This window comes from Trichophyton benhamiae (genome assembly GCF_000151125.1).
Source record: "Trichophyton benhamiae CBS 112371 chromosome Unknown Abenha-G-c-322p01.r1, whole genome shotgun sequence".
NCBI classification, from domain to species: domain Eukaryota; kingdom Fungi; phylum Ascomycota; class Eurotiomycetes; order Onygenales; family Arthrodermataceae; genus Trichophyton; species Trichophyton benhamiae.
The window spans coordinates 116343-142547 of NW_003315110.1; the positions used below are offsets into that span (position 1 = coordinate 116343).

Below are 26205 nucleotides of genomic sequence, written 5' to 3' on the forward strand. Positions count from 1 at the left end.
ATCTGATATGCCCAAGGGACCCGCTGCGGCTGGCTTGGCGTCCGCCTCCCTTATTTCAACCTCGCCCCAAGTCCGTCCACAACGCGAAAACTTCTACGGGGTAGCTTTCCACCATCTAAATAGGTCCGGCCAATACGGAGGACTCCCCCATATTATACCCACAGGACCGTGGCTGCTCATTACCATTGTAGCGGTAACGATGATGATCTTCAAAAGCAAAAGGAGAACTAGTTATGACGCAAAAAAGGGCCATCTTGATAAGGCTGCATAGCGTGCGCCTCCAGAGCGTTGGCAGGTTAACGCCCACCAGATTCAATAATGTGATCGACGCCGATTTATTTATGCAGAAACCTTAACGCCCAATGGCTGCAGACCAATATTTGAGTCTTCCAGTGGGGAAGCCGTTGCTGCTCCCTGCCGGTGAACTGTGGTTTCCCCGGGATTTGAGTTGAGCCCGACCCAAGGACCAGAGACAGCTTTCTAATAATAATGCCGATGGGATGCCACAAAAAGAAAAGCCTATGATTAACAGAGGTACCAGCTTGTAATCGGGCCGCCTGCTCCGGTTCGTCATTTACACGAAAAATAAAGCTGCTTCATTATTGCTTGATCCGTTCATCCCTTCTCGTCGTTTCTTATCCAGCAACAAACAACATCAGCTTCTTCTCTTGGAGCAGGACTCCTGACGCCCCATGGCCGCTTTTCTTCCCAGCACGGCGTTTGGTAGCTGCATCCGGTGGCTAACCAACAACCGATTATTTCAGTACCCAGAGGAGCAGGCCAGGTTTCAGCTACCGCCGAAATATTTGTCTGCTGTGGAACGAGCAGCGCAACAGTCAGGGTCACGTCGTACCGAAGGCAGTGATGAGCAACAAAACGAGAGCCTACCATCACCAGACCCGTCCTCGCCAGGAGCAGACAGCGGAGATCGGTCGGTAGATATAGAGAAAAGCGCACAGGACAACGAATTCCAATGGATCAGTCCCGAGGTAACGCCCGATGGTACAATATTGGTCGGATGGTATTCCGATACCGATCCTGGAAACCCCCATAACTGGCCATCATGGTTGAAATTCCTGGTATATTTCCAGATCAACTTCTATACCTTTGTCATCTACATGTCCTCCTCGATCTTTTCTATCGTGCAGCAAGAGTTCATGACAATATATGGCGTCCCTCAGTCCGTGGGCTCTCTTGGTCTTGCACTGGTCCTTCTGGGCTATGGAATTGGACCGTTGCTTTTCAGCCCGATGTCAGAAATCACAGCTCTCGGACGCAATCCTCCATACATAGTCACTTTGGTGATTTTCATGGTTTTAACTGTGATCACTGGTGTGGTTAATAATGCGCCTGGCTTTCTTGTTCTACGGTTCCTCCAGGGATTCTTTGGCTCGCCGTGTCTAGCCACTGGAGCTGCGTCGTTGGCGGATGTGACCAGTCTCATCAACCTGCCTTATGGCCTTTGGATCTGGGGCACATTCGCTACCTCTGCACCTGCAGTGGCCCCTACTATCGGCGGGTTTAGCTCTGTGGTCAAAGGTTGGCGGTGGTCCATGTGGGAAGTTCTCTGGGGCACAGTACCATGTCTAATACTTCTGGTTCGTTGTACCCTTACACTTTTCTAATGTAAGACTCAAAATTAACTATAATCCAGTTCTTCCTCCCCGAAACCTCTTCCGAGACAATTCTCCATCGTCGTGCAAAAAGGCTCAGAAAAGTTACGGGTAACAATGCCTTCAAGGCTCCCTCCGATCTCGACAAGTCCAAGTCATCTATTAGTGCCATAGTGAACGCCGCCCTAGTTATTCCCTGGAAAATCAATGCCTTGGATCCCGCCATCCTCTTCACCACCGTCTACACCGCACTGGTCTACGCCATCTTCTACTCCTTCTTTGAGGTCTTCCCACTCGTCTACCTCGACATATACCACATGAGCCTACCACACATGGGACTTGTATTCCTCACTGCCATTGTTGCGGCTTTAACTATCATGCCGTTCTACTTCATTGTTACCCACTTTGCAATCTCCAAGCCCATTTTAAGCGGCACCTTCCCTCCACCAGAACGCAGACTTATACCGGCCCTTCTTGGCTCGTTGCTCGTGCCCACAGGCATGTTCTTGTTCGCCTGGACATCAAAGAAGGACATCCACTGGATCGTGCCAACGTTGGGGTTCTTCTTCATCATGGCTGGTGTAATTACCCTACTGCAATGTATGTTCGGGTACATGGCAGTCGCATACCCGAAGTACGGCGCCAGCCTTTTTGCCATGAACGACTTTGCCCGGTCGACATTAGCATTTGCGTCGATTTTATGGTCTGGCCCGCTGTATCGGAATCTCGGAATAGCAAAGGGAACAAGTTTGATCGGGGCGTTGACGGCTGCTTGTGTGTTTGGGGTGTATGCCCTGTACTTGTACGGGCCCGCGTTAAGAAGAAGAAGTCGATTTGCGGAGTAGGGACGTTGAGAAGATTCATGAGGTTTTACACTTAACCTATTTAATGACTGACTAGGTTTCCTAGTTATGTGAGATGTTCGTTCGGTTCCACGGACTGTATATTAAAACTTATATCTACGGAATACAGCTAATGATAATGTGTACGTGTGTACGTGTGATGTTCATAGCAGCGTGGATATGGCCACACCTAGGTCCAGGTTTTATTGTACAGTTACATGTCGTTGATGTCTTAAGAGGTACGACATTACCATCTCGTCCAGTTCTAAATAATTAACCACAGGGATGAGGGGACCAAGTCCGTTGACGGGACAGGCCGCAACCTTAACTGACACTTGGGGCCAGGACCAGATGCCAAACCTCACGAACATGTCAAGAAACCCAGTTGACTACGGAGTATATAGCCAGCTTAATAGCAGCAGAAGTAACAAGAACATATTTTTTTTTTCGTTCGATAACATCCTAATTCTAGACTAGAGAGAATCTTTCTAGTTTACTTTTGTGTTTTTGATTCGATGATGCCCATGTCTTTTGCACCCAGGCCCAGAACCGAAGCCATCTCTCGCACAATTCCATAACCGTATCCCTAGCCCCGGCCATGTCCATATCCATATCCATGCCTAACTAGCTAGCTAGCTAGCTAGCCAGCCAGCCAGCCAGCCAGTTGTATCCCTTCTCCATTCCGTCGAGTCCATTCCATTTTCACTTTAAGTCAATGCTTGGCGTCTAGAGCAACAGGGGGGCGGGTAGATGGGGGTGTGTATATTGGGTATTTGAGTGTGTGGGTGGTATGGAGTGTTTATCGTCCATGCTAAGCGGTCTTGTCTCCACTTCTATGAAAGCGAGAGGAAGCAGGTAAAGTAAGTAAGGGGAACGAATGAATAAGAAAACTGGGAGTCTGCAGTTTGGAGGGAGGATATGGGAAGAGATAAAATGTTGAAAAAAAGGTGGAGAATGATCTGTTGTTGGTGTAGTAGTAGTAGTAGATATTCAGAACTCAGTTATTTTATGGGGCAGGTACTTTCCCTCGAGCATAGAGGGAGTCACTATTCATTCCTTTATTGGGTCATGGCGGATATGTATGGATGGTTCTTTCTGGGATGTGGTTGAAAATGGAGGCATGATTGTCATATTACCTGTTGCCAGGGTCCATGGAATGGAAAGATAGTGATGGTAAATGAAAAAAAAGACAAAGAGACAGGATTTCGAAGGGGGATGTGTGGCGGGGAGATGAAGGATGAGGATGGAAGACGGAAGAGGTTAACATGTTGAAGGGTGAGTGATGTCGATAGGGCCAGAGTAGATGGGGTAATAGAAGCTTAGGATATATCGAGACTGCAGCTATGCTTCTCATAGAGCGGAGAACACGAAAAGCTAAGAGTTATCGGGTTAGCAAAATGGTGCAGGTTGATGATGATGATGATGACGATGATGAAGTAGAGCTTACATTATTAGTGGCAGCAATGGCGATGCTGTCTTCAAATGGATGCCAGCTCATATGCAAGATCTTCTTGTTGAAATCAATCTGGTCAGCATCCGTTTCCTTCCTCATCCGTCCCCCCGCGCCGGACGGGCTACCGGATCTGGATCCGTTCTTCTTCCCAGCGTTAGTGGAAGCCGTAGAGTTGATTGGCGTCGGGACGCCGACCTTCTTAGCCTTGAACGCCGTCTTATCCGCCTGTAGTACGACCTCTGTTTCCTTGGTGGGGTCGGTCGGGTAAATCATAAAATTATTGTTATAGCTTCCCGTCATGACGTTTTGGGCGTCGCCAGAGAAGACGACTTCGAACTTATCGAAGATGCTGTCGTTTTCGTAGGTGTCGCAGAGGCGTGGGCGGAGATGTTCGTGGATGGGGATGGTTTTTACGGGCTGACGCTCCATGTTGACATCCCAGATTTTGACAGTAAGGTAGTCACGGGAGAGGATGTATCGACCGTCATGGGAGAAGCGAACATCGGAGATGGAGGAGATGATTTCGGAGAAGAATGAGCGGGAGGTGATGTCTTCTTCTTGTTCGAATTCTAGAAGCCGTTAGTATATTGTAGACTTGGAGGAAAAGATAGAGAGGAAAAGATAGAGAGTGATAGATAGTGTGTGTGCGGGGGGAGCGTACGTTTTTGATGTTCATCACATAGAGCTCGCTGCCGCATGTCGGCAAGCTTGATGGTACCCTTGGAGCTTGCGTACATGAACCAGTTACAGCTGGTGGGGTGGAACTCTGCGGCGGTGATGACCTCGGTCAATTCCTCCATGTTAGCAGGCTTGATGTCGACGATGTTAAAGCTCTGGTCCTGGATGTTAAGGTTCCAGAGATTGATGCGCAAGTCGTCGCTGCTGATGAAGGTCTCTCCATCGCTGTTGACCGATATGCTGTTGATATGGTATGCATGGGCGTTTGCATATATCCGCCTGGGCACGGCTGCGACGACTGTCTCATGGTGCGTCATTCGAGGGAGCTTGAGGGCAGAGGAGTCCTTGAAGGAGACGCGAGGAGGGCGGGCGATGCCACCGCCGCTGACGACGCCGGCCGGGGTGAGGTCGCGGGACAGGTTGTTCTCTGCCACTACCTTGAGCGACTTGTCGAAGACCTTCCATAGCTTTATGGTCTTGTCGTTTGTAGATAGGAGATAATGCGATGCGTTCTGCCGTCTACACCATTTTATCTTGTTGATCTTCTCCTCGATCTCTAGGGATTTGAGATAGTCGAACTCGGGCTCGTGGGATTGGAACTCCGTATGGAACTTGTACTCGCATGTTTTTTTCTATTGATTCCCCCCCGGGGGGCGTCAGTCGAACGTGAACTCTTGACTTTGGCAAGGAAAGGAAAGGAGAGCTGCTAACCGTCTCGTTTCTCTCGAACAGGACGACTCGGCCACCTTTGTCTCCGGTAGCGAGATAGTTGCCGGTGTGGTCGAACTCGACGGTGGAAATGATATCAGCTAGTTAAGAGAGGAGGCGGCGTCAGTCGGTTTGTTCCAGCTGTCAACAAGTTCAAGTCGGGGCGAAAAAGTAAAATAAGAAATAAAATAAAATAAAAAATACCTTCTGTTATGTCTTCTACATCGCCCTTGTCGCCGAAGCACCTGTCCTGGAGGTCAGCAACCGAGATCCTGAGCACGAATCGAGCGGGAGTCAGGGAGGACAGACTGTGTGAACTTCCAGGTGGGTGAACCTGGATCGCCGTCTACCATTGTTCACTGTCTCACGCCGTTCCGAGCGAAGCAAAACCAAGCCGTAAGAGCAGAGACTCGTTGGATCTCGAGACAGGCGGCCGTCGTGCGGTGTCTCCTGCTGTCCGTCTACCTGAGCTGGGGTTCGAGAGTCGGTCGATGGCGGGCGTGGGTGGTGGGCGGCTGGCTGGTCGACGTCGATGTCGGAGGAGGAGGAGGAGGTGGTGGTGGTGGTTTTGGTGGTTGTTTGGTTTGGTTTGGGGGCGATAAGGCCAGCCAGGGAGATAAAAAAAAAAGTAGTTAAGAGAGGGTTAAGTTTAGTTTAGTTAGCTCACCTAAGAGGGGGGGGGGGGGTCGCTCAGTTAGTGCGAACAGACAGACAGACACAGTTAATAGAGCAGAGGAAGATAGAGTAGAGTAGGATAGAATAGCAGGAGAAGAAGAAGAAGAAGAAGAGAAGATGCAGGGTCCTTAAGCTGGCCTTCATCTGTCTTCTCTGCCTTTTCCTCTGCCTTTTTTGAGAGGGATGCACCTCTTTGGTGGGCAGCGCAGTAAAAGAGACACAGCAGAGACGAAGACGAAGAAGAAGAAGAAGAAGAAGAAGAAGGCTGCAGGAGTTGCCTACCGAGAGAGAGGCGACAAGAAGGGACCGAAGAGGCGCTGGCTGGATGGTTGTTGGACAGATGTTTTATTGTGCTGTTCTTGCAGGAAAGAAAGCTGCCTGCGTAAGGTGGTGGTGCTTTTTGGCAGAGGAAGAGAGACGGCGGTAGATAGATAGATAGAGAGAGAGAGCTAAGCTGGAGAAGCAGAGAAGAAGCCAGGAGTCAGTCAACTGCGCAGCTGGTTTAAGTAGTCAGATAGCAGTGAGAAAAGAGAGACAGAGAGCAGTGAAGGAAGAGAGCAGCTGTCAAGAGGGGAGAAGGCCACCAGGAGCCACAGCAGAGCTCGGAGGAGGCCAGCAGAGAGCTCGAGAGCATGGAAGCAGAGAAGCAAGAGACTTACCTGTGACTGCTTGACAGAGCTGGTGGGATGTATTAGTAGTAGACAGCCAGAGGCAGAAGAGAGTGAAGGATGATAGATAGTTAGTGAATGGTGAAGATGAAGTCACTCGCGATGGTCAGTCAAGCTACGCCACAAGGCAGACAGACAAGACAGACAAGATAGACAGACAGTCAACCCTCAGGCTCGCTCAGATGATGGTAGTAGCCAGCAGGATAGACATACAGACAAGCAGGTAGCACATCGATCTCTCCCCCACAGTCTGGCTGGTTCAGAGAAGAAGCAAAGAGCTGTCAATGCCCAACTCTCCCCCTTCACATGCAAGTCTCTGGCCGCCTAGGCAAGGAGTTGCATCATACCTGGTACAAGCCGCTATATAAACTCACAGCCAGCCCTCGATCTACTTAGACTCGACGGACCCCAGACGAGATAGTTAGCCGGCATGGACGAGAAGACGGAAGACAAGCATGAGAAGCAGCAGAAGCAGCCGCAGAGCCCAGACAAGCCCTCTTCTGGCTCTACGTCAATGGCAGACAGGATACAGTCCTCCGCTGCAGGGCTGCTGAAATCAGCCATTACACCCTCTGCTTCGACGCCAGCGGGCTTCTACGCCTTTGCAAGGGACGTGTCTTCTTCGCTGGCGGGCGTTTCTAGCTCTGAAAAGGCCGGTGGTGGTGCTTCTTCTTCTTCTTCTTCGGCAGCCAGACCAGGAGCAGCTGTAGAGGGCGGGATATACCATGGCTCATCATCTACGCAGCCAGGCTCGGCTCTTCGGTCACTGCCTTCTCAGGGGATACAGTCGAGCTTGATAGACCAGGAGAGGGAGTTTCAGCAGGGAAGCTTGCCTGTTGATGATGATGGTACCGGCTATATATCTACATCTACTGCTAGCTCCAAGGGGAAAGGCAGGGAAGTACATATGGGAGACGAGCAGTTCGATTCTGCTTGGAAATCTGCTTCTACCAATGCTACTCCCTCTGCAGTCACCGAACAAGAGCGGAGAGACGGCCAGGCTGTTTCGGATTTGCTGTCGTCTGCCACCTTCGACCCGTCGTCTCTACCGGATACGGGCCCAGACGACCTACAGCCAGAACCAGAGCCAGACATGAGCTTTCTTACGACAAACCAGCACGGAGAGCAACAACATGATATATCCTCTACATCGCTAATACCGGACATCGACTTTGTTCTCTCTTCCTTACGTGGTATTTCACCGCAGTCTCGGGTAGAGCATCTGCGTGACTTGCCCGGTGTAGCGGAGTGGCTGGACCTGGACCGGGAGTACCAAGATGTGGTATGGGGTTCTCTCAAGCCTGCTGTGGAAGAGGCGAGGCAGGAGGTGCAGGAGAAGCTTGAAAGGGGGGAACAAGGGGCTGCAGTTGGCGACGGGCCGGCTGTGGCACGCCTGAGGATGGTGTTGGCGCATTTAAAGGAGAAGAAGAGCATATAACTCGAGCTTGCATGACTTTGACGTGAACATGTACGATAGATATATGTATGGGCATATAGATGAAATAAATTTCTCGATAGATTGGTCGTAAAAGTACATCTCTGATGCGGGATATAAGAGACAAACAGGAGAGACAAGACGCGGAAAAAGACGTAGATGCGTATATACAACAACTGTGTGTGCAAGGCTTAGTATTCCAGGCTGGGTGTCTGGCCCTTGACACGGCCAATGACGACACCGGCAGCGTACTTGGGGATAACCTCGTCGTCGTGAAGCATCTCGAATTCTAGGAAACACCGTTAGTTTGTATTAATACATAACTGAGTAGAGTGAAGATTAAGACTTACCCTCAGTGGCATCTCGGCCCATATGGCTGAACAGGGCCTGCGCACCACCAGGGTGCTCGTCCAACCAGTTCGTCACATCCATCACCACACCCTTGACCACGATCCAGAGGTCGTCCTTCTTATTGTGTTTCGCTACTTCCTCCATCGTGAACTCCTTCTCGGGCACCTTGAAGCTTGCTACATCAGCGGCGACGGGCTCAGGACCGGCAGAGGTGGCACCAGCGCCAGCCCCCGAAGAGGCCGCCGGAGCAGACGACGACGACGTGGGAGACGCCGAGGTCGAAGCTGAGGCTGTTGTTGCGCTTGGGGCTGCGAGGGATTGGGTGGTGCAGGGCTTACCTGACGGGGCACTCCATTCGACAGATACCTTGCCGGGCTGGTTGGGGTCGATGTGCAGGGATATCTGGTTCAGGCGCTGTTGTGCACCGCCGGCAGCAGACGACGCAGCAGGGTTCTTGAGCAGCTGCTGGAACAGGTACTGGCTGGCAGAGTCGCCGGCAACACGGCCGTAGACGACACAGCCGAGCAGAGAGGATCCGCCGAGGCGGTTGGCGCCGTGGACACCACCGGCAAGCTCACCGCAGGCGAACAGGCCGTCGAAGGGCTTCTTCTCGCTGTTGAGAACCTGGGCCTTGTCGTTGATCTCGATACCGCCCATGGTGAAGTGCAGCACAGGCTCCATCAGCGCAACGTAAAAGGTATCATCGACCGTCATGGGCAGGTTGTGGAAGAACTTCTTGCCCCATGGATCGGGCTTCTTGCCCTCGCCGATAGCATTGTACTCGTCGAAGGTCTTGCGGAGGGCAGCTTCGCCGCAGCCGATTTCTTTGGCGAGCTCGGCTCCGGTCATCTTCTTCATCAGTCCACGCCCGGAGTAGTGGCGGGTGTGGAAGTCGAGGATGTTGGAGGCCTTGCTGTTGAGCACAAGGCGGATGGGCCACTTCTTCTTCTCCTTCTCCTTCCACATCTGGCCGGAGACGTAGTCACGGTGGCCGAGCTCGTCAGCGAATCTCTCGCCGTCCGAGTTCAACAGGATACCACCCTCGCCACGGAGTGCTAGAATGGAACAAGTTAGCATCTAGTTCACAACTTTTCTCTGTATCATAAATGTTGGCTTACCCTCAGCAGCAAGGAACTTCCACTTGGAGCCTGGGTCCTTGGGGTCGATGAGACCGGTAGGGTGGACCTGGACCTTGTCCATGTCAATGCCATTAGCACCAATGGCCATGAGCATCTTCTGGCCGTCACCGGTGGCGTGGACACCGTTGGTACTGGACAGGCCAAGGGTGTCTGGTCGCCATTTCTTCAAGAGGGAGGTCTCGGTGAAATCGGCAGCGTAACCACCAGTAGCCAGGACGACAACACCCTCCTCAGTGTGAGTCTGGCCGTTGTACTCGTATGTAACACCGGTGACCTGGTTACCTTCCTTGTTGACAGCAACCACTCTGGCCTTCTTGAGCACCTTCATGCGCTCAGGCTCCTTCTCGGTAAGCTCCTCCAGGCGCTGCATCAGGGCGTAGGTGATAGCCATGCCGGGGAACTTGGCATCATGGCCACGATGTGTTCGGGGGAACGAGTGTCCACTGCTACCCGTCAGTAATCCTTGCATTTTCACCAGTTTCTATAGCATAAGAGACTCACCCAAGTCGAGACACGAGGGTCAGATCGAGGTTGAAGACATCCTGCAGCCACTCGACGGCGGCGGCCGACTTGTATGTGAGGACCTTGATGAGTTCAGGGCGGGCCTTGTCTCTGGCAGACTTGAGCGTGTCCTCGTAGAACTGCTTGACGCTGTCCTGGATACCGAGATCGACCTGGGTGCGGGTAAGGGCTCCGTTAATACCAGAGGTGGCCTTGGTCGAGTTTCCTCCAAAGAAGTCTATAAAACTAATTCAGCCAGAGTCCACCACCACGAGCTGCGCAAAAGTAAAGCCAGACTCAAAACTCACTCTGTTTATCCAACAGCAAGACGTTTCCTCCGTTGAGGTAGACTGTGTGGGCAGCACTGAGGCCAGACACTGTGAAGCAAGTCAGGTCAGTCAGTTTCATCCTGTCGCGGCCCGTCACCGTACCTGGTTGAGGGACAACTTACATCCACCGCCGACAACAATAACCCTGGGAGCCATGACGGATTACAGGAAACAAGAAAGAAAACAAAAAGGGTCAGGAGTGTATAGTGCAATGGAAGAGGAAGAAGGCTGCGCGGTAGAAGGAGGTGGTGAGCGAGGAGGTAGAAAAGGAGAAGAAGAGAAGAAGAAGAGGAAGAAGAAGAAGAAGAACGAAGTCGAGATATCAAGGAAAGTCGAACGATGATGGAGGAGCAACGCCGAAGCTCCAGCCGAGGTTCAGCCGGCCGAACTCTATCCTGGCCAATCAGCGGGCCGCACATGTAAGCATAACACCGGAACAACGACGGCCCGCAGCTACCCCGGATCGGCTTGGCATCGTCTTGGCGTTGCTTCCCCAGAGTCTTTGCCAGCAGAATTCAAAGAGATCCACGACGGCAGGAAAATAATAATAATAATGGAGTAATGGAGCGGGCGGGAGACGCAGGCAGACAAGGCGGGCTGGGGGCCTATCGTGCGAGTGGACAGGCGGGGAGGGAGGGCGTCGTTGGTTAGCTGCCTCTCTCTCTCTCGCATGTGAAATGAAGCCGCGCTGCGCTGGGACGAAAGGAGGGAGCTTCGGGATGCATGTGATTTCTTTGGGTCCATTGGGCGGGAGATCGCGGGTCACGTGGATGTAACCTGATCCCCCAAACACGCGACGGCGACGACGGCGACGATGGAGGCAGACGAAGCAGAGGCGCCGGATAGCTCAGCAGGAGAGTAAGGGCAATAACACGGGACGCGACTGGCCGCTGAGCTGCTGGACGCCGGTAGCACAGATGAAATAACCCGCGACGGCATCAACCTGCATTATAATATTTAACCGTCAGGCATCTATATTCTTGCCATTCTCCATCTATCTGTCTGTCTGTCTGTCTGTCTATCTATCTATCTTGTCCCTACCGAGTCTACCGTCTACTCGTCTCTTGTTCTCCCTCTGTTATTATTACTGTCTACTTCCTTCTGTTTTGCTGCTTCCCTCCTCCCTGACTTTGTACCTGATTAGTCATCCCTTTGTCAGCAAGTCACGCGAGATGACGTCGATACCCCTTCACGTGACTACAAACTTCCACTAGTCCTTTTCAGGCCTAGCCTCGCCGGCAGAAAAAAAGCCGCCCGGGCGCTTCTTGTCGCCTGCTTACCTAACTCACCGCCTTTCCCTTCTCGTCCAGCTTAGGGTCTTTTTTCTTTTTTTTTTTTTTTTGGAGTTTTTCCGTTGCAAAAGAAAGATCCAGCGAGAAGCAAACACCATTTTACGCTTACTCCAGCTTTTTCCTCCAAGCCTCACCGAAAAACAACAGCCAGCAGCAAACCGCCGTCGCCCTGCCGCCCCCCAAAGCTCGCAGTCGCAGAGATCGATAGCCCGCCGATTGCCTGACCAGCCTGCTGCCTTGCCGGCGCTCGACTCTGGCGGCCTTGTCCCATGTCCAGCGCCGCAGCTCGCCCCTGAAAGCGACCCTCCCTCCACTCGTTTTGAGCTGGCCCAGTTCAAACTCTTCCGGCCCGTTGCTGGTCGAGCTGCGTTTCCAGTCGACGGCGTACCAGGACGATAACTGCTATCCTGCTCCCGTTGTGCCCTCTGCCCCGTCTCGTTGACACTCGTTGTTGGCTGAGGTCCGGCTGCTCGGCGTGTTGCACCGTATGAATCCGTCGGGTAAAGATGGGTGGCATCCGGGTGCTGGCCCGCAGCCTCACCATGTAGACCAGATGGGCCAGCAGTCCGCGCGCCCAGTCGGTGCTTTTGGGTATATCCTCTCTCTCTCTCTGTCTCTCGCTTTTTCCTTGGTTGATCGTTGCTGTTGGCCTTGCTAGCAGTTGGCACATGTGCCCTTAATATGACATGTCAAGCTGACGGCGCTTTGCGCATTCGGGGAAAAAAGGCAAAACACTCCGTTGGATGACCAGGCGTCGAAACAGCCGTCGCGTACCCTCCCTCCGCCGCAAGGTACGACTGCTGTTTGCTTTCCACTCTATCTTTTTGCTCTATACGACTAACGATGTCCTCTGCAGGCCCATATCACTCCGCAAGCCAGTCAAGCCATTCGCTCCCCACGCTCGCAGATCTCACGCAAGGCGCCTCTGTTCCTCCTCCAGCGCCCCAGTCACATCAGCAGCAGCAGCAGCAGCAGCAGCAGCAACAGCAACAGCAACAGCAGGCTTCTCGCTATGGTCCGCACCAGCAGCAGCCGCTAGGACGGGGTCACGCATTGCCCGGTATCGGCCAGACCATCCAGCACACTTCGCCTCCATCGTCAATAAGTCACGACCGCGAGCGTGAACGTGAACGGGACCGCAGACCTCGCCAACGAGAGATAGAAATGCTTGAGCTCGAGCGAGAGATGGAACGAGAGAACGAGATGCGTGAGCGAGAGCGTGAGATGGCTGATAGGTATCACCGTGAACAGCAACATCAACAACAACAGGCCCAGGCACAGCAGCAGCAGCAACAACAGCAACAACAACAACAGCCACACCCGGTTCAAAGTCATACGGGATCCATCCCCATTCATCAGCCAGTTGCTTCAAAGGTACCAAGCTCGATCCACGGACCCAATGGCCTGCTCTCGAATCTGGCTACGGCCACTAACGCGCCACAGCCTTCTATTCAGGCTTCAAACCCACCTTCCAGCCTGTTTGGTAGCTCCATGCAACACAGCGAGGGGCCACCACGCCAGTATCTCCAGCCCTCCCAGCCAGTCCTCGCTTTCAACTCCGGCCCTTCTCAGGTTCCGGGCAGTGTGGCTGCTCTAGCACAGGGCCAGCAACCCATATTAAACGTAAGTTTGCCCTTACTTTCCACCCCATTTTTTTTTTCATACAAAAGAAGCAAGCTCTGCCTGTGTGAATGGAGCACACACAATGAAAACGATGTGTTACCCTCGTCAGCCGTCTAAACTGATGGGAAATACTGGAAAATGGAATGTCCCGTGAATTTCATTCACCGTGCTGAGAATGACTGCATGGTCGGAGCTGATTTCACTTATCCTACTCCTCACGTACCATATATGCACTGTTTCCTACTTCTTTTTTTTTACGATTTTTCTTTCCGTTATATACTCAATTCCCCTACCTATGCACACATCGAAGTCGATTTTTTTTTTTTTCCATACAAGTTGAATCCCTGCTAATGGCGCCTAATAAACAGGATGCGCTCAGCTATCTCGACCAGGTCAAGGTCCGCTTCGTCGAGCAGCCAGAAGTCTATAACCGGTTCCTTGACATTATGAAGGATTTCAAAAGCCAAGCGTGCGTTACATGTGGACTACATTGGAATATACACCACAAAAGCTGACAGTCTATTAGTATCGATACACCCGGCGTCATTCAGCGTGTTTCGACCCTCTTTAACGGCCATCCTGCTCTGATTCAAGGATTCAACACCTTCCTACCCCCCGGGTACCGTATAGAATGTGGAACAGACGATAACCCTGATGCGATCCGCGTGACCACTCCCTCGGGCACAAATACCATCTCTATGCAGTCCGGTTCTAGACCCTCGTTAGGCGCCCCCGAAGGCGCCGGCCCTGCAGTACAATCCGCTCCGGCTTCACGCCCTGAATACTACGACCAGCCTCGCAGCGCATGGCAGCATGGCCATGCTCAGCAACAGGCACAGCCAGGCCATCCATCAGGTGCGCCTGGCTCATACTCGCCTAAGTCGCAGCATATGGCCGCTGGAATGTACGGGCAGCAACAGCAGTCTAGGCACAACCCATCTCAGGACACACAGTACGATTACCAGGCTCAGCATGAGCAACAAGCTTCCAGCGAGGCCGCCTCAATGGTTCATCAGCAGGAACAACGCGGAGTTTCGCAGTTGCAGAATGCTGTATCGGTCGCCTCCGGTGCAAGTCGGCAGCCAATGATGCAGCTCCCGCCGGGTTCTCATACACCCGGCCCATCACAGCCTATGGGCTCTATGGCCGCCGGTATGGGCCCGTCGGGTGTTATGCCTGGTCAGGTTGATGCTTCGAAGCGTGGGCCTGTTGAGTTTAACCATGCCATTAGTTACGTTAATAAAATCAAGGTATTTAAGATTCCTGCAAAGTTAGGTGCCATTCATATTACAGTTAATTGAACTAATATTTTGTTTTCCCTAGAATCGCTTCTCCGACTCCCCCGAGATATACAAACAATTCCTTGAAATTTTACAAACATATCAACGCGAATCCAAGCCCATCCAAGACGTTTATACCCAGGTCACTCACCTTTTCGGTGCCGCTCCTGATCTCCTAGAAGACTTTAAACAATTCCTACCAGAGTCCGCCGCACAAGCGAAAGCTCAAGCTACACCTTCAACCCGCCAGTCGCAGGAAGAAGTTCCCATAATCAGCAATGTACGCGGAGAACCCGGCTATGGTTCTGCAGGCCTGCCACAACCCCAGATGGCGAGAAGTGATGTGAAGATGCCACCGCTAGGACAGTTTAACGTCAAAGACTCAACCAAGGAGAACAAAAAACGACGTGGTGCTCCAGGTGCCCAGGCCGTCAGCGGAGGAATGCCCGGCATGCAGCCAGCAGTTGGCGACATGAATGGTGCCCAGATGAACAAGAATGGCCCCCAGCAGATTGGCATGAACAAGAGAACAAAACTGAGCCATAAGCCATCTGCCACGGATGCTCATCAACCTACCATCTCACCAACTCTGGTCCCTGCATTGCCTGAGCCGATACCTCCAAGTTTCTCTCTCACTCCCTCCCACGAAGAATATGCCTTCTTCGACCGGGTGAAGAAATTCATAGGCAACAAGCAAACATTCGGAGAATTCCTCAAGCTCTGCAACCTGTACTCTGCGGACCTGATTGACCGCAATGTCCTCGTCAATCGTGCCGCAGGTTTCATCGGCGCAAACCAGGAAATTATGTCCTGGTTCAAGAGATTCATGCATATCGAACCGAAGGACGAGCTTATCGAACCCAAGGCCAAACCCGACTCCGGATCTGTCAATCTCTCTCACTGCCGTGCCCTGGGACCAAGTTATCGTCTTCTACCTAAGCGTGAGCGTCAAAAGGCTTGCAGTGGCCGTGATGAGCTATGTAGGAGCGTATTGAACGATGACTGGGCCTCTCACCCAACATGGGCCTCTGAGGATTCCGGCTTCGTTGCCCATCGCAAGAACCAGTATGAGGATGCTCTGCACCGTATTGAAGAAGACCGCCACGACTATGACCACCATATCGAAGCCTGCATCCGCACTATTCAGCTTCTGGAGCCTCTAGTGCAGCAGATTTCACTTATGAGTGATAGTGATAGGTCGTCGTTCAAGCTGCCACCCGGCCTTGGAGGACAGAGTGAAACCATCTACCGACGAGTCATCAAGAAGATATACGACCGCGAACCCGGCCAGCGAGTCATCGAAGAGATGTTTAACCGGCCTTGCCTCGTGCTGCCGATCGTGCTTGCCCGGCTGAAGCAGAAATGCGAAGAATGGAAAGCAACACAGGTACGGTTACTCCTTCCTTCCTATTAAACTTGTATAAAAGCTTGGTACTGACTAAATATAGCGTGAATGGGATAAGGTGTGGCGAGAACAGATGCAGAAGGGTTTCTGGCGAAGTTTAGATCACCAGGCTATCATCATGAAGGGCAACGACAAGAAGGTGTTCTTGAGCAAACATATCCAGCATGAGATTCAGACGAAGTTTGAAGAAGGCCGGAATCGTCGTAGGACTGGAGTCCATGTCTCCAATTACCAGATGGACTTCGCCTTCGAGGATTCCGAGGTGGTCCTTGATGCCACCCATCTGCTGCTCTGTTATCTCGACCACAGCTCTGCTGGCTTTGGTGCTGATCCGCAGCGCGTTATGGCTTTTATCAAGGACTTCATTCCCGTCTTTTTCGGAATTGACCGGGAGGCTTTCAAGAACTACCTATCAGAGGTGTATGACAGTTCATCGGCAAGTGAGGATGCCGACGATGATAGCTCACCGGACGAAGCTCCCATACGACCAAAGCGCATCACAAGCGGGAAGAAATTCGAGCTTCTGCGCGAGGTTCTCAACAGATGCCCAGATCGGTCTAACCGGCCCGAACTTGACCTCAGAGCTGGTTCTACAGCCGCAAGTCGAGCATCAACTCCTCTGTCGATGAACGATTCCACACCCGCGCCTCGTTCAGGTGATAACTTTGATATCGCCGAGCTTCGATGGATGGACCATCCTACTCGCGGAAACTTCCATCACAAACGGGAATACCCGCTCAACGAGCCCTACAAGAAGAAAGTCCACCATTTCTACTGCAATCTTACCATCTACTGTTTCCTATATACCTTTGAAATTCTTTATCGTCGGCTGTTGAATGTGAAGCAGTATGAAAAGGAAGCCCATGAGGCCGTTCGTCGTTCCATGGCACCCAAGGCCGCCTTGGAGCTGGGAATGATTGACAAAACGCCCGCTGATCTGCTTTATGACACCGACCCCAAAGCAAACTTGTACCACCAGATCATCCGCATGTGTGAAGAGGCGATTACGGGTAATTTGGAGCTAACGCATCTCGAGGAAACCCTGCGCCGCTTCTACATGAAGAACGGATGGCAACTCTATCAGCTTGATAGAATCATGGGTGGTATTGCAAAGTACGCTGCCGGTGTGTTCAATGGTGATGTCAAGGACAGAAGCTCGGATGTTATCAATCTGTTCTACAAAGAGCGAGAGAAAGAGGAGACAACTCATAACCAAGAGCTCCAATATCGCAAACAGGTGGAAAGATTAATCAAGGAAGGAGATATCTATCGTGTCACATTTGTAAGGATCCATAGTTCAACTTTCGACTGTGAATTAGTACTAACGTGTTGGTCTTCAGGTCCCTGCTTCGAAACATGTCTTGGTCCAGCTTTTGACCCCAGATCAGAGCACACTGGAAAGTGACGGCCTGGGTCATGAAGCTCGATGGTCCTACTACGTTTCTGCCTACACGATGCGCGATCCCACTGAGGGAGTTCTCTTCTCGGACATGCGCATGCCTTTCTTGAAACGCAACTTGCCTCCCAAGATGGACTCGGATGAAGAATATAACAACTTCTACAAGCCACTTGTCCATCACGACGGCCTAGTCATACGCATCTGCGCTAACAGCTATAACATTTTGTACGAGCCAGGTACCCAGGACTGGTGGTATCGCCATGAAACCAACAAGGAAATCAAAGTCCCAGAGAACATGAGGGAATACGCCAGCTTGAAAGAAAAGCGCAGAGATCGGTTCAGAGGGAAGTTTGTGAACAACCCTGCCTGGGCCCGTGGACTGAGCAAGGATGAAGTCGACAAGTCAAACCAGCAGTTCAGGACTTGGGTTGGTGCCGTTGCAGAGGACACAGCACCAGCCGTCGCCACTTCTGACACCGCAGCTGAGCCTAAATCTGACGACAAGGCTGCTTCATCTGCTAGTCGTGAGAAAGACACTGCCGCCCCCAAAGTAAAAGGCGAAGAACCGGCGGACGAGGACCAGGAAATGGGCGGCGTTGATGCTGAATCTTCAAAGTAGTATCTACATCGAGCCCACCTGACTGGCCTTGTTAATGATTCCATCTAATTTTCTCCATTTCTCTTGACTATCTCTTCACTACATGCATATCCGGGGAGTTAACCATTTCACCAAGGCAGGCCCCCTGGCGCCGGCGCCCTTCCTTTTGATCGAGACGGGAAAGACAACCAAGCAAGGCACTTTGCTTCGTTTCTTTTCCTCGCTCTCGAACGTACGTACATTTACTTATCTTAGCACCTGGGTGGTGGGCATGGATGGATATTGTATTTGGCGTGGCATCGTCGCCTTCCTTTCTTCTGCTTCACCTTGCTTCGGTTCCTGTCTTAATGTCTTTTTGATTATCTCGATGTCTTGTCTCTATTATGCTCAACTAACCATGTACTATTGTTTATGCTGTAATTGATATATTTTGTCAGCCAATGCATTGTGTCATCATATACGGAGTATACACTCTTGACTTTGGGTGCGTAACTGGTTGATTTTTGGCGGTGAAGTTGGAGTAATGACGTTGGACGCAGTTTAAATCAACGACATCAACGTCAACGTCAATATCAATGTCAACATCTTCATGACTATCTACCTATCATCACCGTTCTCTATTTGAGCGCCATAAAGCGGACTAACGCCTCGATACCTAATCTTATATAGGTGTATATCTACCGGAAGTCTGTCTAGCGAGTGACGGTGGGGGTTGTAGATGACCAGCAGTCATCCAAGACCCAGCTGGCCGCAGACACTTATCTCTCGACTCACTTCGACCTACCACGACCAAGATTCGTCATGCATGATATCATTCATATTATACCTTTCGTGATATCGTCTTTTAGTACGACGGGCCATGGATAAGCTCGGTACAGACGCATGTCGATGGCCCCAGACTCTGGCCGGACCGCGGAGGTTAGGCATGACGCTCACCTTGCATAAACATGCATACTGGACAGACGTGTCTCCATAAAGTAATAAATTGACGGTGCTACCAGCCTCGTGCACTCCCTTGGTGATAGAGAACCTGGCTAATGGGCAGCCTTGCCAGTGATATTTAAGTATACACCACCAGAAACCAGCGAATAACGTGGGTATCAAGGCGAGTACGGCTACTCCGTTACCTTGACGAGTCAGCTTGTATTAACCAGATTGCTGTAACACTGATACGCAGCGTCCGATATTGGTCTGTTCCATGTAAATTTTGACGACAATCCCAGAGATTTGGAGCAGATGTCAGAAATTAATATACTGTGATTAATCTCCGATTAATTCGCCAACAGAGGGATTGGCGTATCATATATATATATATATATATATACAGAGAGGGCTTCATGCTTAAAAATCTCTGCATCTTTCCAGGGGTAACCGGCAATAAATGCTTGATACTGCATACGCTGTTAACCTACTGGGTCAGATCAAGCATTATGTTCTGGCTCGTTAACTTCGGCACTCTCCCGCGGCACACGAGGTGTTCCCATGTTATCCGATCTGATTGGGAGATCCAGGGGTTACTTTCTGTGCACACACCAGTGTTGGGGAGAATATACGATGCGATCTTGCACAACAATACATGTGCCTGGTGGAGTTGGGGATCTCCTTGTTTGACAGCAAACATTCGGCGGAAACGCCCAACTAAGAGAGATCTGCGAGGCTATATACCGAGTATGGACTGTCAGTTACGACGGCTGGCCAACGTAGCAGACGCTTCCTCTGCTGTGATTTGGGTGTGCAAGGGATGTCCGTCCAGTCAGTAGTGAGTGACAGAGTAGTGGTGACCAACAACATCAACACATGCCTGAACGTCCTCGACTTGCCAGCAAGCCAACGAGGGGCAGAGGGGTAACTATGAGCAAATGGCGCAAGAGCCGCAAGAAATTGCAGTGGAAAAGAAAAGAGAAGAAGCAAAGAAAATCGACAAATGAGTGCTTTGGAATGCATCAAAAATTTCGACCAGAGGCGCCCAAAACGAAGGCGTCTGCGAGTGACAAACGCCACGTCGAGCAACATAATAGCGACGGCTACGAGCAGCGAATGATATCTTCGCATTGGGCGAGAAGAGAGACCCCCAAGGCCATGGAGGCTTTTCCAAGAGCCTTTTGCGAGACGCCACGGATGAGAGCGAGGAGAGCATCTCCGTGGTGATAATTAGGGTAAAAATAGCGCTGGACACGAGGCGGAACCCTGTCCGTTGCCTGGCCTCGCAGCACTACGCCCAGATAGGGCAGGCCAGCGAAAGCCCTAGCAGGGAAGTCCGAACAGGGCGATCCTTCGACTGCCTGCCTGCCTGCGTTGCCTCTGTTCTGCTCCCCTATCCCATGGTGAAACGCAGGAACGGCGAATATACTTTTGACGGAGGGATTTTTACCTTTACGCCGTCAATAATACAGAGAGATCCCGGGACCAAGACATCATAACCAGACATGTTATCGGGCTACAGAGGATATGGCAGGATACAAGACATCCATTATCAGGACCTGTCGAGGGGCATAAGACGACGCTTGGGTCTCTCACTTTTTTTTCTCCCACGTTGTGGCTCGTCTTAGCTGGTCGGCCCTGACTTGCATATCAAATCTCCCCCCCCCCAAGGCGTATCGCCCGTGACGGTAGCGTCGTTGCCAGCTGGTTCTGCCCCTGCCGAGCACCTTCGAGCAGCCAATGAGCGCGGCGAGGGACCTGGCTCACCGCCACCCAGGCCGGCAGCTCGGACGATCCTCTCGTCGTATTATGCTTTTAATAATAATACCGATAAATAAAACACCCTCAGCAGAGCAGGCGAGGAGGCCACGGCGAGCGCAGCAGCAGCAGCAGCAGCAGGATGGAGTGAGCAAGACGCGGAGACAAAGGCGAAGGCAGAGAGGCACGGAGACCAAATTTAAAGGCCTTTCGCAGCCGGGGGTGACAGCCAGAAACGATCAGAGAGAGAGGGACGGGTCATGCCCGGCAGGCTTAGCGGCTGGGGGTGTCTTCGTGTGCTGCCAATAATCGGTCTAAATATACTGGCGCAGGGCCCGCCAAGGGGGTTGAACGCTTGAAGGTGCAATTTCCGCACACGGTGCAACGCCCCCTTTTTCCCACTCGGCAGCGCCCTTGTCCCCGGCGAAGAGGAGTACTTAATATAACACTCCCTCGCATGGCCCTTTCATTTCTCTTTGCTTCATATCTCTCGGTTTCCGTCCCCAGGAGATTCTCCCTTGCCTACCACCGCTTCACTCTTTCAGCGGGCATTCTTTAACGACTATCCAACGCTCTCTCGTCGTCTGCGTTTTCCCTCCAGCCAGCCGCCAGCCAGAGAAAAAAGAACGAACGCCTCCCCGCCGCCACTGGAGAAGAATCGATAGAGGAGAGAGATGAAGTCTTCCTTGTTTGTTGCGGCCGCTGGCCTGCTCGGCTCAGCTGTCGCCAGCCCTCATGCCCATGGCCATGGAAAATTCCATCGCCGTGCTGTTCCAAACCCTCAGGAGACCTGCTTCTGTGAAACCAGGGTCGTCTCCTTCTATGGACCTCCAACCCGTATGTTTTCCCCCTGATCGATGAATGGCGATGGTCATTGATATGGATCGTCTCTGTCGCGAGTGTTGATTGCAACGATTTCCTGCTAACTCGAGATGATATCAAGTCGTCTTCCCGACGCCGACACCGACTCCAACACCGATCGAAACGACCACCACCGTCCAGTCGACCAGCTACACCACCGTGACTGTCAATACCACTGTTCCTGCTTCCTCTCCAGCTCCTAGCTCCTCCGAAACTACCAAACTGCCAACTCCCATCGTCATCGTCTACCCAACTCCAGGAACTTACACCATTCCCCCAACCACCTACACTGTTCCCGCCACGGTCACCGTCTGTCCTTCTGCTTCTTCCAGCGCGCCAACCGGCCCTATTACCAGCGGTGCTCCCCCATGCCCCAATCCCACCACTATCCCACCAGGCACCTATACTCAGCCTGGCACGGTCGTGACGGTCACCGTCACCAAGCAAATCTTCACTTGCCCTGCGCCAACCAACACTCACCCGGCACCACCACCGCCACCACCACCACCAACCACGACCCCAGCTCCTACTCCCGCTGAGCCATCCCCGCCTCCCCAGGCCCCAACCAGCAAGGCTCCTGAACCACCAAAGGCCCCTGAACCACCAAAGGCCCCTGAACCACCAAAGGCCCCAACCTCTTCCCAGGCCCCGGCTCCTAAGCCAAGCGGTGGTCTCGGTGGAGGTAAAACCGGTGGCATGACCTACTCTCCTTACTCTAACGATGGCCAGTGCAAGGATGCCGGTACTGTCATGAAGGATATTTCCACCATCAAGAACGCCGGGTTCTCTACCATCCGCCTCTACTCCACTGACTGCGATGGCCTCAAGAACGTTGGTGATGCCTGCAAGGCCCACGGTGTTATGATGATCATTGGTGTCTTCATCTCTGAGACTGGTATTGAAGGCGCTGGTAAGCAGGTCACAGACATCACCGGCTGGGCACGGTGGGATTTGGTCACCCTTATTGTCGTCGGTAACGAGTCCATCCAGTCTGGTCGCACTAATGCTGGCGCTCTCGCCGGGTTCATCCTCTCAGCCAAGGCCACCTTCAAGGGTGCTGGCTATAACGGCATGGTCACCACCACTGAGACCGTCAACATCTGGCAAGAAAGTGGCTCTACCCTTTGCAGCGCAATTGATGTCCTTGGTGCCAATATCCACTGCTTCTTCAACCCAGATGTCACCGCCGACAAATGTGGCAGCTTCGTCCGCGGCCAGATGGACCTTCTCTCCAAGATTTGCCCAGGCAAGCAAGTCTACAACCTCGAGACTGGCTGGCCTAAGCAGGGTAACCCTAACAACCTCGCTATTCCTGGTGTATCACAGCAGAAGGAAGCCATCCAGTCTCTCGTCAAGGAAGTCGGACCCGACTCTATCTTCTTCTCCTTTGTTGATGACGCCTGGAAGGACCCTGGCCAGTACGGAGTCGAGCAGCACTGGGGATGTATCAATGTCTTCCAGTCAATGTAAAGTTAGCATCTAGCTAGACCTGACGCATTTCACTTCAATTCCGTTTCCGCGTGATCACCTTTTTACTCTATTGATCCTCTCTCTCTCACCTCGCCCGGTTTCTCCATCCCCGCCGCTCGAGTGCGAGGCACGAACCTATCTTGCCGTCTCCTGTCTCTTTTCCTCCCCTTTCTCGCCTCGTCTTTTTCTTCTCTTGTTCAAATGCCCCTGGCCGTTGTGTGAAATAGTTTATGTTTGGAGTGAGTTGGATCGGAGGGAGTTGTATTTCATATACGCATCAGCCGTATTCACTTTTAATCCATGTCAAGAATTTCCTTTTCTGAATTCCAATTCCAAGCAGCCGGCTAGAAGCAATAGCCTGGCTGATATTTCATGGTATTTCATGGTATTTCGTGATATCTGATGGTCTCTGATGGTCTTTGATGGTCTCCTAAACTTGAGCCTCCCAGCGGACCAGCTTGATATTGCGCCCAGCGTATACTCAACGTGCATTTAAACATCAGACAGACGTCATCATGCTCAACGGCTACTGACCTTATCGATGTCTCGTCAGTTGGCTTTCCGCCGACGGAGCAACTTGAGGCCGTCGGATCTGCGGCTCGACTGGTTCTTCCGGTCGTTGCTCAGCCCTGTCCACCCCCCTGTGGGCCAATAGCAAGAAACAGCGGCAGACGAGCTTTGCTGCTTCGTTGCTATCAGTTGACAAACAACAGGTGGTGCCCCCTTAAGGTCCCTCCCATGGCGTGCGACCGGGAGCTTGAAATATAGCTGCCTGGCTGATAGTTATCCACTACTGTCGATGACGGTCTCCCTCGCATCATCGTCGTCGTATAGTTAGTTTGGCTTACGAGCTGCATCAGCCTCTCTGCTTAACGTTATGCTCGTTTCTATGGTCTGGGCTCGTAAAAACTTTTCTGATAACGACCATTTTGGACCCTGTGGATCTGTCAAATGATGGAGTTTCTGAGTCTCAAGGCCTGACGGGATGGAGCAACGGCCCTCTCCCGACTCAAGCTGGGCCTGGACATTCCTCCGTTCTCGTCTTGTTTCTCCTGCGGGTCGGGTGGATGTCGGATGTCGCACTCTCGCTTCCCCGATGCCATGTCAGATGCTGGATAGATATACATATATATATACATAGACGTATATATAATTCATATCTTGCTGAGATGCCTGGCTGTTTCGGGCAGCTATATACCCCCTCTCTATCAAAGCGGATATCAATCTGGCCAGCATGAGCACTGCAGTTGAAGGAGGAGGCCAGAACGGCCAGCAGCAGTCAGGGGGCTCTTCTTCTGCCAGCTCGCATACCGAGGTAGAAGAGTTCCGTCCCTCGAAGCGGACATGGCTCATCTTCCTGACGCTGTCTGTGTTGACGCTGATGGTGGCCCTCGATGGGACGTCTATATCCGTTGCCTTGCCTGTACGCATACCCATTGCTTAAAATGCCCCCTGTTCATGGAGCCAGCAAACTGACTCTCTGACTACCAGATAATCGCTTCTAAACTACATGGATCGGCCATTGAGGCCTTCTGGAGCGGGACTTCGTTCCTCCTCTGCTCAACAGGTTGGATCCCCCTAAAGCCGATAGATATCCAACCCCCCCGGATGTCGAGCTAACTAACAGCCGCCTGCCAAATAGTCTTCCAACCCAGCTTTGCGTCGTTTTCAAACATCTTCGGCCGCAAACCCATGACGCTGATTGCGCTGACGTTCTTCTTCGTCGGCACCCTTGTCTCTGGTCTATCAAACAACTTCACGCAGATGCTGGTCGGTCGGTCCGTCCAGGGCGTCGGAGGAGGCGGCATCATCGCCCTCACGGAAATCGTGGTCACAGATCTAATCCCCATGCGCGAACGAGGGAAATACTTCGGCATCCTGAGCTCGATGTGGAGTTTAGGATCAGTGCTGGGCCCTGTGTTGGGCGGCGGATTCTCACAGAACGTCTCCTGGCGATGGATCTTTTACATCAACTTCCCCTTCGTGGGCATCAGCTTGATATTTATCATCCTCTTCTTCAAGCTTACCCGTATCCCGGACTCGCTGGCCACGAAGTTACGCAGGATAGACTATATCGGATCAGCGCTGTTCATTGCCTCTGCGGTCTCCTTTCTCATCCCGGTCACTTGGGGAGGAGTCATGTACGACTGGAGCTCCTGGCGGACACTGGTGCCCCTGATACTGGGCATTGCAGGACTGATTGGATTCATGTTCTATGAGACGTACTTCGCTGCCGATCCCATGATTCCCGTTACCGTCTTTGCTACTCGAACCGCCATCGTGTCGTACATTGAGACGGTGCTACATGGCCTCGTCCTCTGGTGCGGCCTCTACTACTTGCCTCTTTACTTCGAGACAGTCAAGGAATACTCGCCCATCCTGTCCGGCGTCGCTCTTTTCCCGCTCAGCTTTACTGTCGCCCCGAGTGCCGTCGTAGTAGGCGTCATCACCACCCTAACAGGCAAATACCGCTGGTCAATCTGGATGGGCTTCTTCCTCAGCACACTGGGAATGGGCCTGCTTGCCATTCTAAAGGTGGACAGCAGCGTTCCAGCATGGATCTTCCTCATGCTCCCCGCCGGCGTGGGATTAGGCATGCTTTTCCCCGGCCTTGGTTTCGCCATCCAAGCCTCCGCGCTCAAGGGCCATATGTCCATGGCCGTAGCGATGTTCAGCTTCTTCCGCGCGTTCGGTCAAGCCATTGGCGTTGCTATCGGCGGCGTCATCTTCCAGAACCGCATGGTTGCCAAGTTGAGGAAATATCCTGAGTTTTCTGCCCCGGGTCTTGCAGAGAAGCTGAGCAAGGATGCCGCTGTGTTAGTGCAGGTGGTTCGAGGTATGCCTGAGGGTCCGCAGAAGATGCATCTCAAGGAGGCGTTTACGGGCAGCTTGAGGTTTGTCTGGATCGTCTGCTGTGTGCTCCTGGCTGTTGGAGGGCTGTTGAGCGTATTTACTGCCTCGTATGACTTGAACCAGGGGATCGATTCGGAGCAGAAGCTGGTTGAGAAAAAGGATCGCAACTCGACGGTTGAGACGGGTGTCACACCATCTCAGAAGGCTTGATGAACGCTTTTGTTTCTTTTTCTTCCTACTTGTTTTTGTTTTGTACATAGCCATGGTTATGGCTACGGGAGGGGCGGTTATTGCTTTTCAAGAGGAATCCCTATAGATGGAGTTGATGCTATGGGTGAACATAATAATGTGAT

General features: G+C 52.2%; 12 protein-coding genes across 12 annotated transcripts; 8 read left to right on the top strand and 4 right to left on the bottom strand.

The window, feature by feature from the left end:
* Positions 1–692: 692 nt before the first annotated feature.
* Positions 693–2458, top strand: ARB_05855 (uncharacterized protein; the record flags this gene model as incomplete). Its single annotated transcript, XM_003015498.1, has 2 exons — positions 693–1598; positions 1655–2458. The coding sequence occupies 2 exons, from the start codon at positions 693–695 to the stop codon at positions 2456–2458; spliced, it is 1710 nt and encodes a 569-aa protein (XP_003015544.1).
* A 1378-nt stretch (positions 2459–3836) lies between these two features.
* On the bottom strand, positions 3837–5647 carry ARB_05856 (uncharacterized protein; the record flags this gene model as incomplete). Its single annotated transcript, XM_003015499.1, has 4 exons — positions 3837–4477; positions 4570–5218; positions 5298–5395; positions 5560–5647. The coding sequence occupies 4 exons, from the start codon at positions 5645–5647 to the stop codon at positions 3837–3839; spliced, it is 1476 nt and encodes a 491-aa protein (XP_003015545.1).
* Positions 5648–6152: 505 nt separating this feature from the next.
* ARB_05857 (uncharacterized protein) lies at positions 6153–6642 on the top strand (the record flags this gene model as incomplete). Its single annotated transcript, XM_003015500.1, has 2 exons — positions 6153–6311; positions 6409–6642. 2 exons carry the CDS (start codon positions 6153–6155, stop codon positions 6640–6642), a joined length of 393 nt encoding a protein of 130 aa, XP_003015546.1.
* A 425-nt stretch (positions 6643–7067) lies between these two features.
* Positions 7068–8075, top strand: ARB_05858 (uncharacterized protein; the record flags this gene model as incomplete). Its single annotated transcript, XM_003015501.1, has 1 exon — positions 7068–8075. The coding sequence occupies one exon, from the start codon at positions 7068–7070 to the stop codon at positions 8073–8075; it is 1008 nt and encodes a 335-aa protein (XP_003015547.1).
* Positions 8076–8263: 188 nt separating this feature from the next.
* On the bottom strand, positions 8264–10471 carry ARB_05859 (FAD dependent oxidoreductase, putative; the record flags this gene model as incomplete). Its single annotated transcript, XM_003015502.1, has 5 exons — positions 8264–8361; positions 8423–9478; positions 9542–10008; positions 10064–10301; positions 10372–10471. 5 exons carry the CDS (start codon positions 10469–10471, stop codon positions 8264–8266), a joined length of 1959 nt encoding a protein of 652 aa, XP_003015548.1.
* Positions 10472–10546: 75 nt separating this feature from the next.
* On the top strand, positions 10547–10735 carry ARB_05860 (uncharacterized protein; the record flags this gene model as incomplete). Its single annotated transcript, XM_003015503.1, has 1 exon — positions 10547–10735. The coding sequence occupies one exon, from the start codon at positions 10547–10549 to the stop codon at positions 10733–10735; it is 189 nt and encodes a 62-aa protein (XP_003015549.1).
* Positions 10736–11677: 942 nt separating this feature from the next.
* ARB_05861 (uncharacterized protein) lies at positions 11678–12780 on the bottom strand (the record flags this gene model as incomplete). Its single annotated transcript, XM_003015504.1, has 3 exons — positions 11678–12338; positions 12459–12500; positions 12599–12780. The coding sequence occupies 3 exons, from the start codon at positions 12778–12780 to the stop codon at positions 11678–11680; spliced, it is 885 nt and encodes a 294-aa protein (XP_003015550.1).
* A 68-nt stretch (positions 12781–12848) lies between these two features.
* Positions 12849–13424, top strand: ARB_05862 (uncharacterized protein; the record flags this gene model as incomplete). Its single annotated transcript, XM_003015505.1, has 1 exon — positions 12849–13424. One exon carries the CDS (start codon positions 12849–12851, stop codon positions 13422–13424), a length of 576 nt encoding a protein of 191 aa, XP_003015551.1.
* Positions 13425–13657: 233 nt separating this feature from the next.
* Positions 13658–18010, top strand: ARB_05863 (uncharacterized protein; the record flags this gene model as incomplete). Its single annotated transcript, XM_003015506.1, has 5 exons — positions 13658–13776; positions 13834–14557; positions 14631–15974; positions 16036–17274; positions 17333–18010. The coding sequence occupies 5 exons, from the start codon at positions 13658–13660 to the stop codon at positions 18008–18010; spliced, it is 4104 nt and encodes a 1367-aa protein (XP_003015552.1).
* A 3332-nt stretch (positions 18011–21342) lies between these two features.
* Positions 21343–22999, top strand: ARB_05864 (cell wall glucanase (Scw11), putative; the record flags this gene model as incomplete). Its single annotated transcript, XM_003015507.1, has 2 exons — positions 21343–21505; positions 21612–22999. 2 exons carry the CDS (start codon positions 21343–21345, stop codon positions 22997–22999), a joined length of 1551 nt encoding a protein of 516 aa, XP_003015553.1.
* Positions 23000–24103: 1104 nt separating this feature from the next.
* On the bottom strand, positions 24104–24436 carry ARB_05865 (uncharacterized protein; the record flags this gene model as incomplete). The annotated part of the gene is made up of 1 exon (XM_003015508.1): positions 24104–24436. One exon carries the CDS (start codon positions 24434–24436, stop codon positions 24104–24106), a length of 333 nt encoding a protein of 110 aa, XP_003015554.1.
* A 255-nt stretch (positions 24437–24691) lies between these two features.
* ARB_05866 (uncharacterized protein) lies at positions 24692–26062 on the top strand (the record flags this gene model as incomplete). The annotated part of the gene is made up of 1 exon (XM_003015509.1): positions 24692–26062. One exon carries the CDS (start codon positions 24692–24694, stop codon positions 26060–26062), a length of 1371 nt encoding a protein of 456 aa, XP_003015555.1.
* Between the last annotated feature and the right edge of the window lie 143 nt (positions 26063–26205).